This window comes from Gigantopelta aegis, chromosome 9 (genome assembly GCF_016097555.1).
Source record: "Gigantopelta aegis isolate Gae_Host chromosome 9, Gae_host_genome, whole genome shotgun sequence".
NCBI lineage: Eukaryota > Metazoa > Mollusca > Gastropoda > Neomphalida > Peltospiridae > Gigantopelta > Gigantopelta aegis.
The window spans coordinates 21,139,616-21,154,335 of NC_054707.1; the positions used below are offsets into that span (position 1 = coordinate 21,139,616).

Genomic DNA, 14,720 nt, shown 5'->3' on the forward strand with positions numbered 1-14,720 from the left:
TTGCTGCTAATCGAAGAGAGTAGCCTATGACAGCGGGTTTCCTCTCATTATCTGTGTGGTTCTTAACCATATGTTTGACGCCATATAAACGTAAATAAAATGTGTTGAGTGCGTCGTTAAATAAATCATTTCTTTCTTTCTGTTATTGTTTTTATTCTGCAAGTCGACAAGAAGAAGACTCGATATGTTCAAATTAAATAAGAAAGCCTTTTGGCAGTCTGACATGCAGATTTTATTACTTCATTCTTGTAATAATATATATGTTATATTTGTCACATCCAAAAATAATTTTTGAACTCTTTTATTTCATAAATAAATATATAGATTTTGTTAATGTTTACCACGACACAAAAAAACAAAAAATCGTACCATCATAGTCAAATGAGAGTAGTCGAAACTGGTCACGTGACATGGGATAATCTGCTGCCAGTCGTTTTATAACTGCGGTTAAAAACTATTACTGGTCGATGACGGAAACGCGCTATCAGCATCCACTCCCCCCCCCCCCCCCCCCCCTTTAAATAGACCTACAAAGTCCTACACAGTGACTTGAAAATAATACATTGCAAAATTACTTGTTCAAATGTTATATTCACGATTTTAATTATAACGGATTATTCATTACTTGGATCGTACACACGGGCGTAAGAAGGTGCCAAAAAGTGTGTGTGTGTGGGGGGGGGGGGGGGGGGGGGCACACTTTTATATTTACACACTTTTACACTATTATCAAGCAAATACAAAGCAAAATATCTGAAAGATAGGATTTTTTCTAAGACTAACGTGCAAGTTGACCGAACTAGCTGGTTACATTGTTAAACAATACATTTCTATTTTAGCAGGGGTAGGGGGTCATACTCCCCAAGAAAATGTTTTGATAGAAAAGAACATTTGCCCAGTCAGTGAGACAATTGTGTTATTTCTTGCTCCCGACAGTGCACCACAACTGGCACACCAAAGGCCGTGGTATGGTGTGGTATGTGCTATCCTGTCTATGGGATTGTGCATATCAAAATATCCCTTGCTACTAAAGAAAAAATGTAGCGGATTTCCTCTCTAAGACTATAATTATGTCAAAATTACCAAATGTTTTACACCCAATAGCCGATGATTAACACATCAATGTGCTCAAGTGTCGTTAAACAAAACAAACGATAAATATAGAGAAGTGAAGTGTAGGCCTTTAGGAATTTTAGTAGGGGTGGGGGGTCTAAACTGGCAACAAAGGTTTTTAGGAGGGTCGAGTCATGAACTACTTTATAAAAATAGAAAATTTGCTACAGCAGGGAGGGGTTTCGACCCCGGAATCCCTCCCCTGCACACGCGCCTAAATCCACCCTTACAGAAAGGGAAGAAAAAAACCCATATTAAATATACAGAAAATCAGCGCTAGACAGAATATAAATATGAAGAGAGAAGGGAAGGGCACGTTCTGTTAGCGAGCAGTATGTAAGGCGCACCATGGCGAGTAGGCTACGTATTGATTTTGTTTGGCCGTGTTATCGAAACTGTTTCTGCAGTGAAGCTTGTTAATCACGCCAGCCTCGCTTCCACAACAAGACATCTACATAAAACTTGATAATAATTTATTTTATTCTTGGACGGTGCGTCATTGACAAGAAACATGGGATTGATCGCCACAGAGACGGTATGATGGCCGCCATGTTTTCTCTCTTTGTCGAGGTAACAGTTTTGACAACATTGAAATGAAGTTCGGGGCACCAGACGGCGGAATAAGGACGTAGGTGCATGGAATGCTGTAGACAGGCGGATATCGGGATCGCTTGTAATGCTGCTACGTACACAAATGGCAGGGATCGAGTTTTACGACGCTGTGTTGAACAACGAGCTGCAGTTACTGAAGCGACTGGCAGCACAACACAAGATCGACCTGAGTGCGAAATTTGTCGAGGTGAGAAAAAAGAACCATTCTGACTTATGCCCGTTACACCTGGCAGCGTACAGGGGTTACACGTACATGCTTCAGTATCTGATAGAGTCCAAATGTGACGTTAACCAGACCACCACGACCCTGCGAAGGACCGCGCTCCATTTTTCCGTTCTCCGCCACAAAATGGGGTGTCTGTTGTTGCTCATTTCTGCCGGCGCCAAACTCGATGCCAAGGACACCTTCGGCAACTCGCCGTGCCACTACGCCGCCGACGACGGCTACTGCCAGATGCTGGACGTGCTGTTACGCCGCGGCGTCAACGTCAACAGCCAGGACATCACGTCGAAGACGCCGATGATGAAGGCGGTGCGCAACAACAAGACCGACGCCGTGCTGCGGCTGCTTCGGCACAACGCCGACCTGAACATCACGGACCGGAACTCCGACATGGCCCTGCACTACGCGGCGCGGAACGGCTGTGTGGACATCATCGACACCCTGATCTGCGCCAAGAGTTCCATCGACGTCCAGAACTACTGGGGCAGGACGCCGCTCATGGAGGCCGTCTGCTACAACCACAAGGACGCCATCTCGCGACTCATAGAAGCAAGCTGTGATCTTAACCGACGAGAGTTCAAAACCGGAGACACCGCTCTCCACATCGCCATCAAGCGCAACTACATCGCCGTCGTGGAGCTCCTGTTGCGCGCCGGCAGCCGCCACGACATCTACAACCACCAGGGCGAGACCGCCGCGTACGAGGCTGTCGTGAGTAACAAGATAGACGTAGTGAAGCTGATGATTTTCTACAACTGTGATCTCGATGTTCCGGCCAAATATTTTTCAAATGGTATCTACAAGTCTATTTTTCAGCTAGCAGCAGAGAAGGGACACTTCGAACAATGTCGTCTGCTCTCGTCGTTAGGTTACGTCGACTACGGTGCCAGGAATTCGCTGTACACCGGCTACGTCCCATCCAGACCGTCTGAGCACGACGACAACATCCACAGCCTCCGCGTGCAGATGCACAGCGTCGTGTCGTTGCAGCATCTATGTCGGAAGTGCATTAGAAAGATGGCGGGCCACAGGCTGTTGGAGAAGGTGGAGTTCCTGCCCATGCCCAGGGCCCTCAAAGACTACGTGGTCATTAAGCACATTCGTGGCCGGAACGACTCCAGCACGGTGGAAATGACAAAGCCTTTCAGATAAGGTCCACAGTCTAAACACTTTCACGTTCAGTTTTAAGGTACATACATGTTCCCTCTGTGCAGAAATCGTTTTACAGTAGGCCTAAAAGGTGACATACCCATATGTTATACTACACCTGGGTAGCATGCTAGAATCAAAATAAACAATAGAAAGCATGATGTTACTAATATTTACTGGCTTATGGCTTATTATAGCCATGTTAAAAATAATAACAACAACAATTACAAAATTAAATAACTGTAGACATTAACCATTCAAGCAAGAATATGTAAATCAAAAATGCCATTATTTTAAATGGTCTATAAAAATCGTTGCTACCCAGATAAACCTTAGGCCTACAGTGATGGATGGGGGAGATGTGAGTTTGAACCAGGGTGGTCACCAATACTGGACACATATTGCTTGACGCCTAACTCTTCTTTCTTCTTAGATACAAAATTAAACAAATACCGCTGAAGGTGTAACTTTCGCAAATAAAAATTGTTCAGGGTCCATGAATATAAAACATTAATTAAACTCTTAAGACTCGAGATTTTAGCTACTGTTATTTGTATGGACAAGGTATTCTTAAGACCTTGATTCTAGACTTAGTTTTATGAGCACAGGCCATGAACTATGTTGGACTAATAATTTTTTGAAGCACCTGATCTGAATGATTATATGTATGTCCGATTTGTAAGTTCTCAATACACCATTCAGTAAAGATCAACAATATAACATTCGATTTGATGTTCAAAGAAATAAATTTTCCATACTAAAAATTTTTTAACTACCTTTTGTTTGCTACCTACTTGACATAAAAGCCCCTGGGGTGGTAATGGTATTTGACGGATGGGAAAGAAGAAACCAGTTATAAACAAAACTACCCGGTATGAGTTCATACCAGTGGCCACCCTGTTTCAATAATGTGTTACCATAATGTTTGAGAATAGTCACTTGATTGTTATAATTATTAAATATGTTTTCTGTGACCCTAAGTGTTCCTAAAACTTTGTGATTAGGGCGATGCGTCCGGCCATCCATATGTCTTGTCTACCAACGTCAATATTTGACAGTGGGATGACAATCACAGATAGTAATAGATTTTAAGAGGGACGTCTTGTTTTTAGTACCATCAATTTCCCATTGTCATTCTGTCCATATTCGACGATTAAGTATCTATGCGACACCATAAAAATAATATGATAATTTAAACAGCAAACATATAATATATCATTAAGGGAAAATGACACAGTTATCTCAAAAACACAATTCTAGCTCTTTATTCATTGCCAGAATGTTGTTTCCATCAAGACAAATCCATTTTCCATAGAAAAATGTAATGTACAGTTTTCTTTTCTCTTATTATTGTTTTCCTTATGTTTTAGTTTTAAAATGTAAGAACAAGTATGTAGTTGAAGTTTTTAATTTATTATGTATTTATTTACTTATTGCATAGGGGAATTGTAAACACGTGCATTTTTCCAATGAATTATATAGTATAGAATGCTGTTATCTGTAAAACAAGAAACATGCTTTCAACACTATGTTGAATTCACTGACAAAACAAACAAAACAAGAAAGAAACCAAACCAAAACCAAAACCAAAATACAAAAATATCTATTGATGTCTAAAATTATGTCTTTATAGACTTCCAAACTATTAGGTGAATGAATTGTTTATACTATTCTAAGCTGACAAAAGACACACCAGTACCTTTAAATGACATATGTTTATACTATTCTAAGCTGACAAAAGACACACCAGTACCTTTAAATGACATATGTTTTCCTTTCCTTTCTTTTAAAAAATTTTCATTTCTGTTTTCTTTTCTTTTCATTTTTCTTAAATGTATGAAACATGATATAGGAGCATTCTATTTTCCTCCTTGTTGATATCTTCTCCCAATTTTGGTAAAATATATCCTGAATGAAAACAAATAAACAGGCTGCTTGTTATAAAATATGTAACTGTCAAAACTGATTAAAATAAAATAAAAATAAGCTGCATTTTGACAACCTAAACTTCTTCTTTTTTCAAATTACAATAAAAAAGAGAGCTTTTTTGTTTTAAAAGTGGCGACTTGCTTTAAGTTTGTTGGAAGACAACTAAAAACAATTCCTTCATTTGGATTTAACTTCTTGGGTAAGCTTCCGTAAAATAATATTAAAAAAAAACAGACTCAAAAGTTTATAATTTTACCATTTGGTAGAAACTGAAAAAGAAACCAGTTACTAACATTTCAGTAAGTTAATCTTGCTTCTTCTGTTTTTTACATTCCTAAAATATTGTATCTTATTGTAGGTTCTGATGATTATTATTGCTTGGTTTTGCATTAATGAAAGTAAACTATTCATACATGTCTGTAATAATATAAATGATTATAATTATTCTTTTTCACTTTGTTTTTATATGTTGGATTTTGTTTTGTTTTGGTTTTTGTTCTTGTTTCAAGCATGTTTATATAGTTACGCCAATGCATGTTAGGTTGAATGGTGAAGAACAAGCATTTGCCATCTAACTCAGAAACCATTGTTATTGTTAATATTGTGCATGTTATGTATTGCTATAATTAAAAATCTGTGACCATCTTTAATCAGTTTGTTGGATATGGATATGCAACGACTGAAAGTTGTACTAGTTGGTTGTTATTTAGTTGGCTTTGGACGGGTTCTTTCGTATTTATCTTTCTTTTTGCTAGATGGGTTTTTTTAAAGTCTTATACAAAATATATCAAACTGGGTGTTTTTAAAACTTTGTTTTCGTTGTATAGACATTTTTAGTATCGCTTCAAAGCTTTTTTTTTTTTATCAAAAATGGAAACAAACTGTTCATATCTTGCTCAGCTCTTGAAGTACAGATATGACCATTACCTCCGTCCAAAGTCTCTAAAATCCGCCATTGACAGCACTGTGTGCATATAATTTATTAACCCTTGCATAGATTGACAGGCCTTCTAGATTTTTTTTTATAAAATTCACTAGCCACGATTACAAATTCACTAGCCCAACTTTACTTTAAGTTAATACAATTGTACTAAATAATAGTAATAATCAGATATGTCACCTAAAGAGGGAGATAGAGCTTAAAAACACTAACATTTGGGGGTTGGGGTGGGGGCAGAATAATCGTTTTTTTTAAATAGACTTAACTGCAACATTTTACCCAAAAAGATTTCACTAGCCGTCGGGCATGGCAATAGTAGTTATTTACTAGCCCAACATTGAATATTACTAGCCATGGGAGTGGGGCTACCATAATCTTGAAGCCCTGACTGAGTTTCGATTGTAACTCGTTTCCAAACTAAACTGAAACTACGAGGAGGAGTCAAAACGTTTGTAGAACTAGGTACTAAAACCTATGACAGACCAAATGTTTCTACATTTACTTTTCAATATAATCATCCTTGACCTAAAGCTACTGATGCCAGCCAAATAGAACAATTCTGGCTGGTCCATCAGTCACCATATTATGCAGCCATCAGACTTCCATCATCATCAAACTTGGTACCACGAAAATTAAGGGACAGCTAATAATCACGAACCATAGCTTGTGTATTTCAATAGAATTATCATGTTCCTTCAGTGAGAAACTTGATGACGGTTCTTTGTTATAATCTGGTCATATTCTAAGTTTCATGATGGTAGGTTACCGTTATGCAGTAATACGTAAATATACAACCAAGAGTCGTGTTATTGATATGACAGTTGTATAAAAGAACAATGTTTCAGAAAAACTCGAAGATTTGGTGGTGTATGAATCTTTGGTATCTAGTTCTACGAACGTTTTCACTGCCACTCGTAATACATGTTGGTATGGAACATTGTTTATTTTTAATTTAATTAATTGATTGAAGGGTGTATACTACCAAATCAAATCCCATAGACGACAATAGTAACATATGTGGCTAAAACTCCTACCTGCAACGTATCAACCGACATAAACGCCACGGATATAAATACTACCACCCCTTACACTTAAAGTGAATCAGAAAAAAATGGGGGTCAAGCTGCTCGTTTCTGAGATAACGGGTAGCGTCTATGACTACCCTAGTTTCGCACAAAATTCGAGTACTTTTTTTCACAGGTACCCCATACATGTTTCAAGCACAAGGCTACTTGACACATTGGTACTAGATGAAATAAAATTGCAATTTCTTTTTACCCAGATGAAACTATTATTTTTTACAACCAACACACTCACATTTATAACCAATCACAGGACTTGTGGTGTTCACTTCTCTATCAAAAGTTCGCTGCACCTCGCACTTTGACCCAGCCGGAAGTTATTTGGTTTAGTACTACCTGAACACGAAGAAAGAAGCGCCGAATTTCCTTTTTTTTCTTCTTCTTTTCTTTCAATTACGTTTTTTAACTAAAGTAATTTTTTATTTGGACTAACATAGAGCATTTTAAGGGGTTTTTTTCAAACCGTGTTCAAAGTTCCAAGTCAGTTCATGCAGGGTTTGTTTACTTACATACATTCTTGCTGTTTATTTAAGTGTGTCATTCAAAAACATAAGTTTACACGTATATGATATAATCGTCGTTTGTTTCACTTAGTGTCAGCTAAAGTGTGCTGTTACGTGAACAGACTGTAGATAATGTGTATGTATCTTTGGCCAACTTGAAAAAAATACGATCTTTTTAAACAACTGTTTGTTTTGTTTTTAAGGGACAGTGCACAAATATCAACATTTTCACAAGAGTACAAATACTGGGGGAGTGGGTGGTGAGTAATGTCAGCATATGTTTTTAATGTGAAACAAAATGCTGATCAAAATATCTCTTGTCAAACCATTCAGGTTTTTTTTTTTTGTGTACACTTTGAGGAGGGACGGTAGAACCAAAGAGTACTCTGTACACTTGTGAAAATGGTGATAACTGAAAAGCCCCCGCCCCTCCCCCACCACAAGTTGCAAGCAATTAATTTCTATTAAATATGGCTTTTGGGTTTTAGGAAACCCATGATTTATGTATTACTTTTAATTTTTTTGTTATCAAATGTATGATTTTTTTAGCAACGAGCCACTTAACATACGGAGTGTTCCATAAATATTCACTCTGGGTTGGATGTGTGTGGGGGTGGGGGAGGGATGTTGGGATCGAAAACTGTCATTCTAATTATATAAATACACGTTAAAAGGAACAAAAACATGTTAATTATTTTTGTTATTGACTTGATGAATAATGGAATAGCATAAAAAAAACACAATTAAAAAAGAAAGAAATGAAGAAATACAACACGCGCGCGCACACACACACACACACACACGTGTACACATAATAAAATAAATAAACAAAAAATAAATAATAATAATAATAAATAAATAAATAAATAAAAGTAAAAACATTAAAACATCCTCTTACCAAATTCCGTGTCATCATGTATGCAACTGTTGTAATAAAATTGCAAGTATTAACGTAACTAGTATGATATAACCCAACCAACACACCATGTGACAAACACGTTATATAACCATTTGGAAGTTGCATGTCGCATAGAATTATGACTTCTTCAAAGACGTATAAAAACCATTTATCTTGTTTTATTTCATATACGATTTGTGTTAATATTACCTGACTGTTTAAAACTAATATGATTGTATATAATAAATATGTAGGTATGGATATTCAGATGATATGTTTGCTGTGACTATTTTTGTGTAAAAAAAAAATTGTAAGTAATATATTTACTTATACCTCTTGTTTTTTCCCCTTAAGTCTGGTTGTATATGGAGTCTCAGCTATCAGATCAATCACAATGTGAAGATTCGGTATGATTTTCCAAACCTCATAAATGTTTTGGATTGTAAGGTATTATTTATTTATTTATTTATTTATTTATTTATTTATCTTTTTGTATGTTAACAGCCTCCTCTCGCCGTCCCCATTCCAATTATTACTAAATTGGTGTGTTTCGTGGCTATCAATTTTCGTGGTTAATAAAGTAATGGCGTCGGAACACTATACGAGTGCCTCATACAAGCACCAATGATTCGGATAAAATCGTAATGTTTGTTTTGTCACACTCGGCTATTCTCGTACGAGGCACTCGTATCGTGTGGCGCCACCTTAAGATGTGGGCGGATTATAGAATGCCAAACGAGTAGCTCCTACCTCACTTTTTAATTGAATGGTTTCTTCCATTAATATACATTTTATTTAAATGTAGTTTAAGTTATAGAAGGGCGATTCTAACGGATAATGGTAAAAATATCTCGAAAACTCTTTGATTTGATTTGATGGTGTTTTATTTTTTGAGGGTTTTTTTTTTTTTTTTCTTTTTTTGGGGGGGGGGGGGGGGTGTTGTTGTTTGTTTTTATGGAGGGGTGGGTTAGGGGTTTTGTTTACCTCAGATTCCTACCTACACAAAACTGGCCCAAAAAAAATCTTAAAATATATATTTTTTTTAAATAACACAAAAGACAAAACCGAAATAAAAAAATCTTCTGTGTACGAAACTATGATTGGCATAAGACAATATTTTTACGAATGTCTAAATTCGTTCATTTACTATTGATACTAAATAGTTAATACACTCGTAGCTTATTCAATTGTTTAGTGGATCATTACGTTTTGCTGTCATATAATCACGAGAGCCACGAAAATTGATACCTGACAATAAAGAGCAAATTAAGTTTAGTTGTTTTAAACATTCTGTTTGATGAAGTGTATAGACTGAATGGAATACGAGGTATCATGAGAGGACTTACATATATATATTTATATGTAAACATATTATAGTGTATTTAATATATGTACAGTGTACACCTTGCTCTATATGTCATGGTAATATTCCATATATGGCCTTATTAACATTTGTCTCTTAACACATTGGTCATAACAAGATGTTAATGGTACTACCTATGATGTAGTACAAAACGGGAAGTAACATTGTGCTTTTAACGATTGATTGAAAACATATTTTAATGCATATAATATATATAATAATACAAAAGGATTGGGCACAAGTTATCTTAACTTACAAGGCCCTCTCTTAATTTAACGATGACCCATGAGTGTATTATATACATGTAACTAGACATGCTACGTAAGGAATGTGGAATAAAAGATTAAAATGTTTTAAAGGTGGACAATGTTCAATAGCTTGCGCAGAAATGATCAGTTAGGAAAAGGGGTGGTGGAGAAGGGTGGTAGTGGTGGTAGGGTTGTGATAGCGTTTTGTCGAATACTCGCCACTGATGAAATAAAATGATTTGTTAATAATATGTTACTACATGTGTTTACATTGAAAACTTTCTCGCGCCAGCACCACCTATAAAATAAAATTCAGGTAATTCTCAGTTCCTCGCCTCTACCGCACCCAGTGTCATTATTCGTGAACAACCAATATTTACCTCAAATATATTAGACATGATAATGACAATGAGTGCAAATAAAAATGTTTTGTATCAGGTATTGCGGAAGCAAATGGACTTGTGGATGGGGTTGGTGAGGGTGGGGGAGGGGTGTAAGTATAACCGACAGAGATCGAAAGCGCGAAACGCCCGATTTTCTAAGAGGGGTCCGATGACATGCTCTCCGGAACATTTTGAAACTAAAAGTCCTGAAATCCAATTTCTTGGATTCTTTGCTAGCAAATGCATTACTCTTTAAATCAAAATCTGATATAGAGTCTGTACCCGATCCGTCAGTGCCCCCCCCCCCCCCCCCCCCCCACACACCTCTCTCTCTCCCAAAGTCGTTCCTACGGGCTTGAAGTCATGTACCGAATTGTTGGATCCAATCATTGGCAAAGTTGTTATTTTATATTGCTGGCCCCACATGCATTACGGTGGAGGGTGTTTGGGGTGGGTCTGGGTGTGTGGGTGGGGCAACCACATATGAGCCGGGTTACGGTGCGTCAGGAATATAAAAGGTAGAAGGGGAAAATATATACGATTGGGGGGTATAGCCCCACGCGCTGCCCCCCCCCCCCCTCCCCGGATGTGCATGCTATTATATATACTAGACACAGTATGCTGAGGTATCGATAGGAATTTTTTTTTATTATTATTAAATTTAAAGGCACAACGTCACATTCCTGTTTGTACGATTTATTGTTCGTGAGGCTTAACTGAACACTTTTGTTCATTTCGGTTGTGTTTCATTAATGTCTAGTATGAACACTCAGGGTGAAGGCCAGGCTACTCGACAACATACCAGTCGATAAATCAAGGTTATGAGAATATGATGTCCAAATGCTAAACTGGAACTCAGTTAAAAATGCTTTTGTAATATACATGTTTGGCTGTTCCTGTATACAGCTCCCAAAATAAGTTGGTAAAATGTATTGAAAATAAAATTTGCTCACTTTCATGGTATTTGTGTATTGATTTGAATATATATAGTTGATTTGTCAGTGATCGTGTTTGTTTTGATCTTCCCATAGCATTGCTCTAGCGTTTTCATTGTTTTTAGAGGGAAACGCTGTTAACATGTAGACCCTTTGAAATCATGCTTTAAAGTTTACTCTTTAAGTGTTCTTATTTGTGCATTCTTCCACAAACGAGTGCGTCGTTAAATAAAACATTTCCTTCCTTCTTCTTCCACAAACAGGACTGTACATATGGCGGTCGTTGATATATCAGAAAAGAGTATTTCTTTAACTTCTTGCATTGATCACTGGGGGGTGGGGGTGGGGGGGGGGATTGTCATCCAACGACTACAAAATATATCCATTCATATACATAATTTGTGAAAGCAAGGGATTCGTTAAAGTTGATGGTTTAAACATCTCTCAAGCACAATATTAAATTTATACATGTATATATACTCTATATATATTTTCTTCGTTTTGTTTTGTCACTCAAAACTAGAACCTACGATAATTTACGCAGTCCATCCACTACATAGATAGCGTTTATTAATAGCGCATATATTAATAGCGTTCAAGACACAATGTATACAGGGTAATGTACGCCAATTAAGTAGTATACAGAAGTATTTTCCTTATTACATTGCATTTGGAAGTCATGTGAAAGCTTCTCTCTCTCTCTCTCTCTCTCTCTCTCTCTCTCTCTCTCTCTCTCTCTCTCTCTCTCTCTCTCTCTCTCTGTCTGTCTCTCTCTCTCTCTCTCTCTCTCTCTCTCTCTCTCTCTCTCTCTCTCTCTCTCTCTCTCTCTCTCTCTCTCTCTCTGTGTGTGTGTGTGTGTGTGTGTGTGTGTGTGTGTGTGTGTGTGTTTGTGTGTCTCGACCAATTGTTAAAATAACCAAATGTTGGACACCAAAATGTACCGAGGTGTCGTGAAACAAATATTATTTTCCTTTCTACACAAAGGACCGGCCTCGGTGGCATCATGGTTAGGCCATTGGTCTACAGGCTGGTAGGTACTGGGTTCGGATCCCAGTCGAGGCATGGGATTTTTAACCCAAATACCGACTCCAAACCCTGAGTGAGTGCTCCGCAAGGCTCAGTGGGTAGGTGTAAACCACTTACACCGACCAGTGATCCATAACTGGTTCAACAAAGGCCATGGTTTGTGCTATCCTGCCTGTGGGAAGCGCAAATAAAAGATCCCTTGCTGCTAATCGGAAAGAGTAGCCCATGTAGTGGCGACAGCGGGTTTCTTCTCAAAATCTCTGTGATCCTTAACCATATGTCTGACGCCATATAACCGTTAATAAAAAATGTGTTGAGTGCGTCGTTAAATAAAACAGTTCTTTCTTTCTACACAAAGGAATCACAGAGAATTGCAGTGTTCTAAATGACCCGAGTATCAACACCCATAATCCACAATATTGTGACATGAATGTAACAGGAGGTAGGGGAAGGGGGCACATCTAGCTCATTGGGTAGATCGATAGCCTGGGGTGCTTGAGTCGTAAGATACCCCCCACCCCCGCGGTGGATTCACTCTGATTCGATTTTTCCCCATCACAAACGGTGCTCCACGATTGTTATATCAAAGACTATGGTATGTGGTGTCCTGCCTGTAGGAAAGTGCATACAAAAGATCGCTTGCTGCTTATGCAAAAATGTGGGTTTTCTCTAAGACTGTATTTCAGAATTACCAATAGCCGATCATTGATAAATCAATGTGCTCTAGTGGTGTCGTTAAAGAACATACACGTTGGATGTAACGGCACAACAAGAGCAAGAAATGCGTTCTCAAATGAATTGTGATACACATACCTGTTCAAGTAGAATGTGTCATAATGCGTTACAAACTCCTAAGATTTAGAAAAGTATGAAAAATGTGATAAAAATCGCTTAGATAAGTAATTATTAATTACAAAAACATTGAAAAATAAACAGCACTGATGCACATAAAATTAGAAAATTAGAAAATTTTGACTTAAAACGCAAAACATGAAAGATTATTTCCTATGTTAAAAATCGGGGTCTTGAGACTCAACCTGAATTGAGTAGCATTTAGTAGCAAACAATCAACTAATAAAGACTTCGATAGAATTCGCGTTTTCTGGGGCTAAAATGACATCTATGGCTTAATTTGTAGGATTATCCTTTTTCTGTTACTCAACAGCCAATAAACGCAACCTATAGCCTATAATGACGAACCAAAATGATATGTTACGTGATTCCTTCCAATTAGAAGAAGATACAAAAGAAATGGTATTAACAAACTGTATCATGCTCGTTTTTGACAACTGACCAGGTAATAAATTGTGGACTGGACGCTAAGTATATATATGCCTTGTTAACATCATAATGATATTAAAATTTATAATTTACATTTAGATGTGTAAAATGAAGAAAGGAAGGGAGGAGGAAAGAAGGAAGGAAGGAAGGAAGGGAACACCGTGATTTTAATTACGGTTATATGTCGTCGGAATTCAACATATGAAGATTCAATAATAATAACAGGATGATTTATTTATTTATTTATTTTATTATCCCCAGAAAAAACGGACAATGTCAAGGTTGGGAAGTCTTGAATCATAATTGCCGTACTATGGATGAATATTTTGCTACAAAATTTCCTTTTATATAAAAACATACTTTTGCTATTTAAAAAAAAGCAAAAAAGTGGGGTACGTGCATCGCATATTTTCGAAAGTTTTAACTTTATTTTATTTTAAAAAACGTATAAAAATTAATTATTTATCAATTGTAAAAATAGAGAAAAAGATTTTTTTAATTTATTTTTAAATTGTGATACAGTTCACCAAGTTGGTGAATTTGTGATATTTTAGACACAAACGCCCTCTATCTATGTGTATTTACAAATATTTGGGTGCATGTAAAAGAACTTCAACGTGCTCGGTTGACCGCCTCAACCCTCCTTTCAACTTATTTTCGTGCTTATATCCAATTAAAGTTCAAACACGCTGTCCTGGGCACATCCTACACCTACCCATTGAATCGTTAAAACTCGCTCTGGGTGGGAGCCGGTACCGGGCTGCGAACCCTGTACCTACCAGCCGTATGTCCGATGGCTTAACCACGACGTCACCGAGGCCGGTCTCAACCCTCGAGCTCTTTGGGTAGATTGTGCCATGCTGGCAGCAAATGCTTGTTCTAGTTCCTGTTGACTGGCTACTGGTTAGTCCAGCCTGTGTATTTCGAGATGAATCGGCCTCGGTGGTAGATTGTGCCATGCTGGCAGCAAGTGCTTGTTCTAGTTCCTGTTGACTGGCTACTGGTTAGTCCAGCCTGTGTATCTCGAGATGAATC

General features: G+C 37.5%; 1 protein-coding gene across 1 annotated transcript; it reads left to right on the top strand.

Annotated features, from left to right (window-relative positions):
- The first annotated feature begins 1,520 nt into the window (after positions 1 to 1,520).
- On the top strand, positions 1,521 to 5,671 carry LOC121382219 (serine/threonine-protein phosphatase 6 regulatory ankyrin repeat subunit C-like). The gene has a single exon (XM_041511746.1). The coding sequence runs from the start codon at positions 1,790 to 1,792 to the stop codon at positions 3,098 to 3,100; it is 1,311 nt and encodes a 436-aa protein (XP_041367680.1). The 5' UTR covers positions 1,521 to 1,789; the 3' UTR covers positions 3,101 to 5,671.
- Positions 5,672 to 14,720: the final 9,049 nt, after the last annotated feature.

What these genes read in the sequence shown, in the direction of transcription:
- LOC121382219 (XM_041511746.1), top strand. Translation starts at nt 1,790, where the DNA reads ATGCTGCTACGTACACAAATGGCAGGGATCGAGTTTTACGACGCTGTG.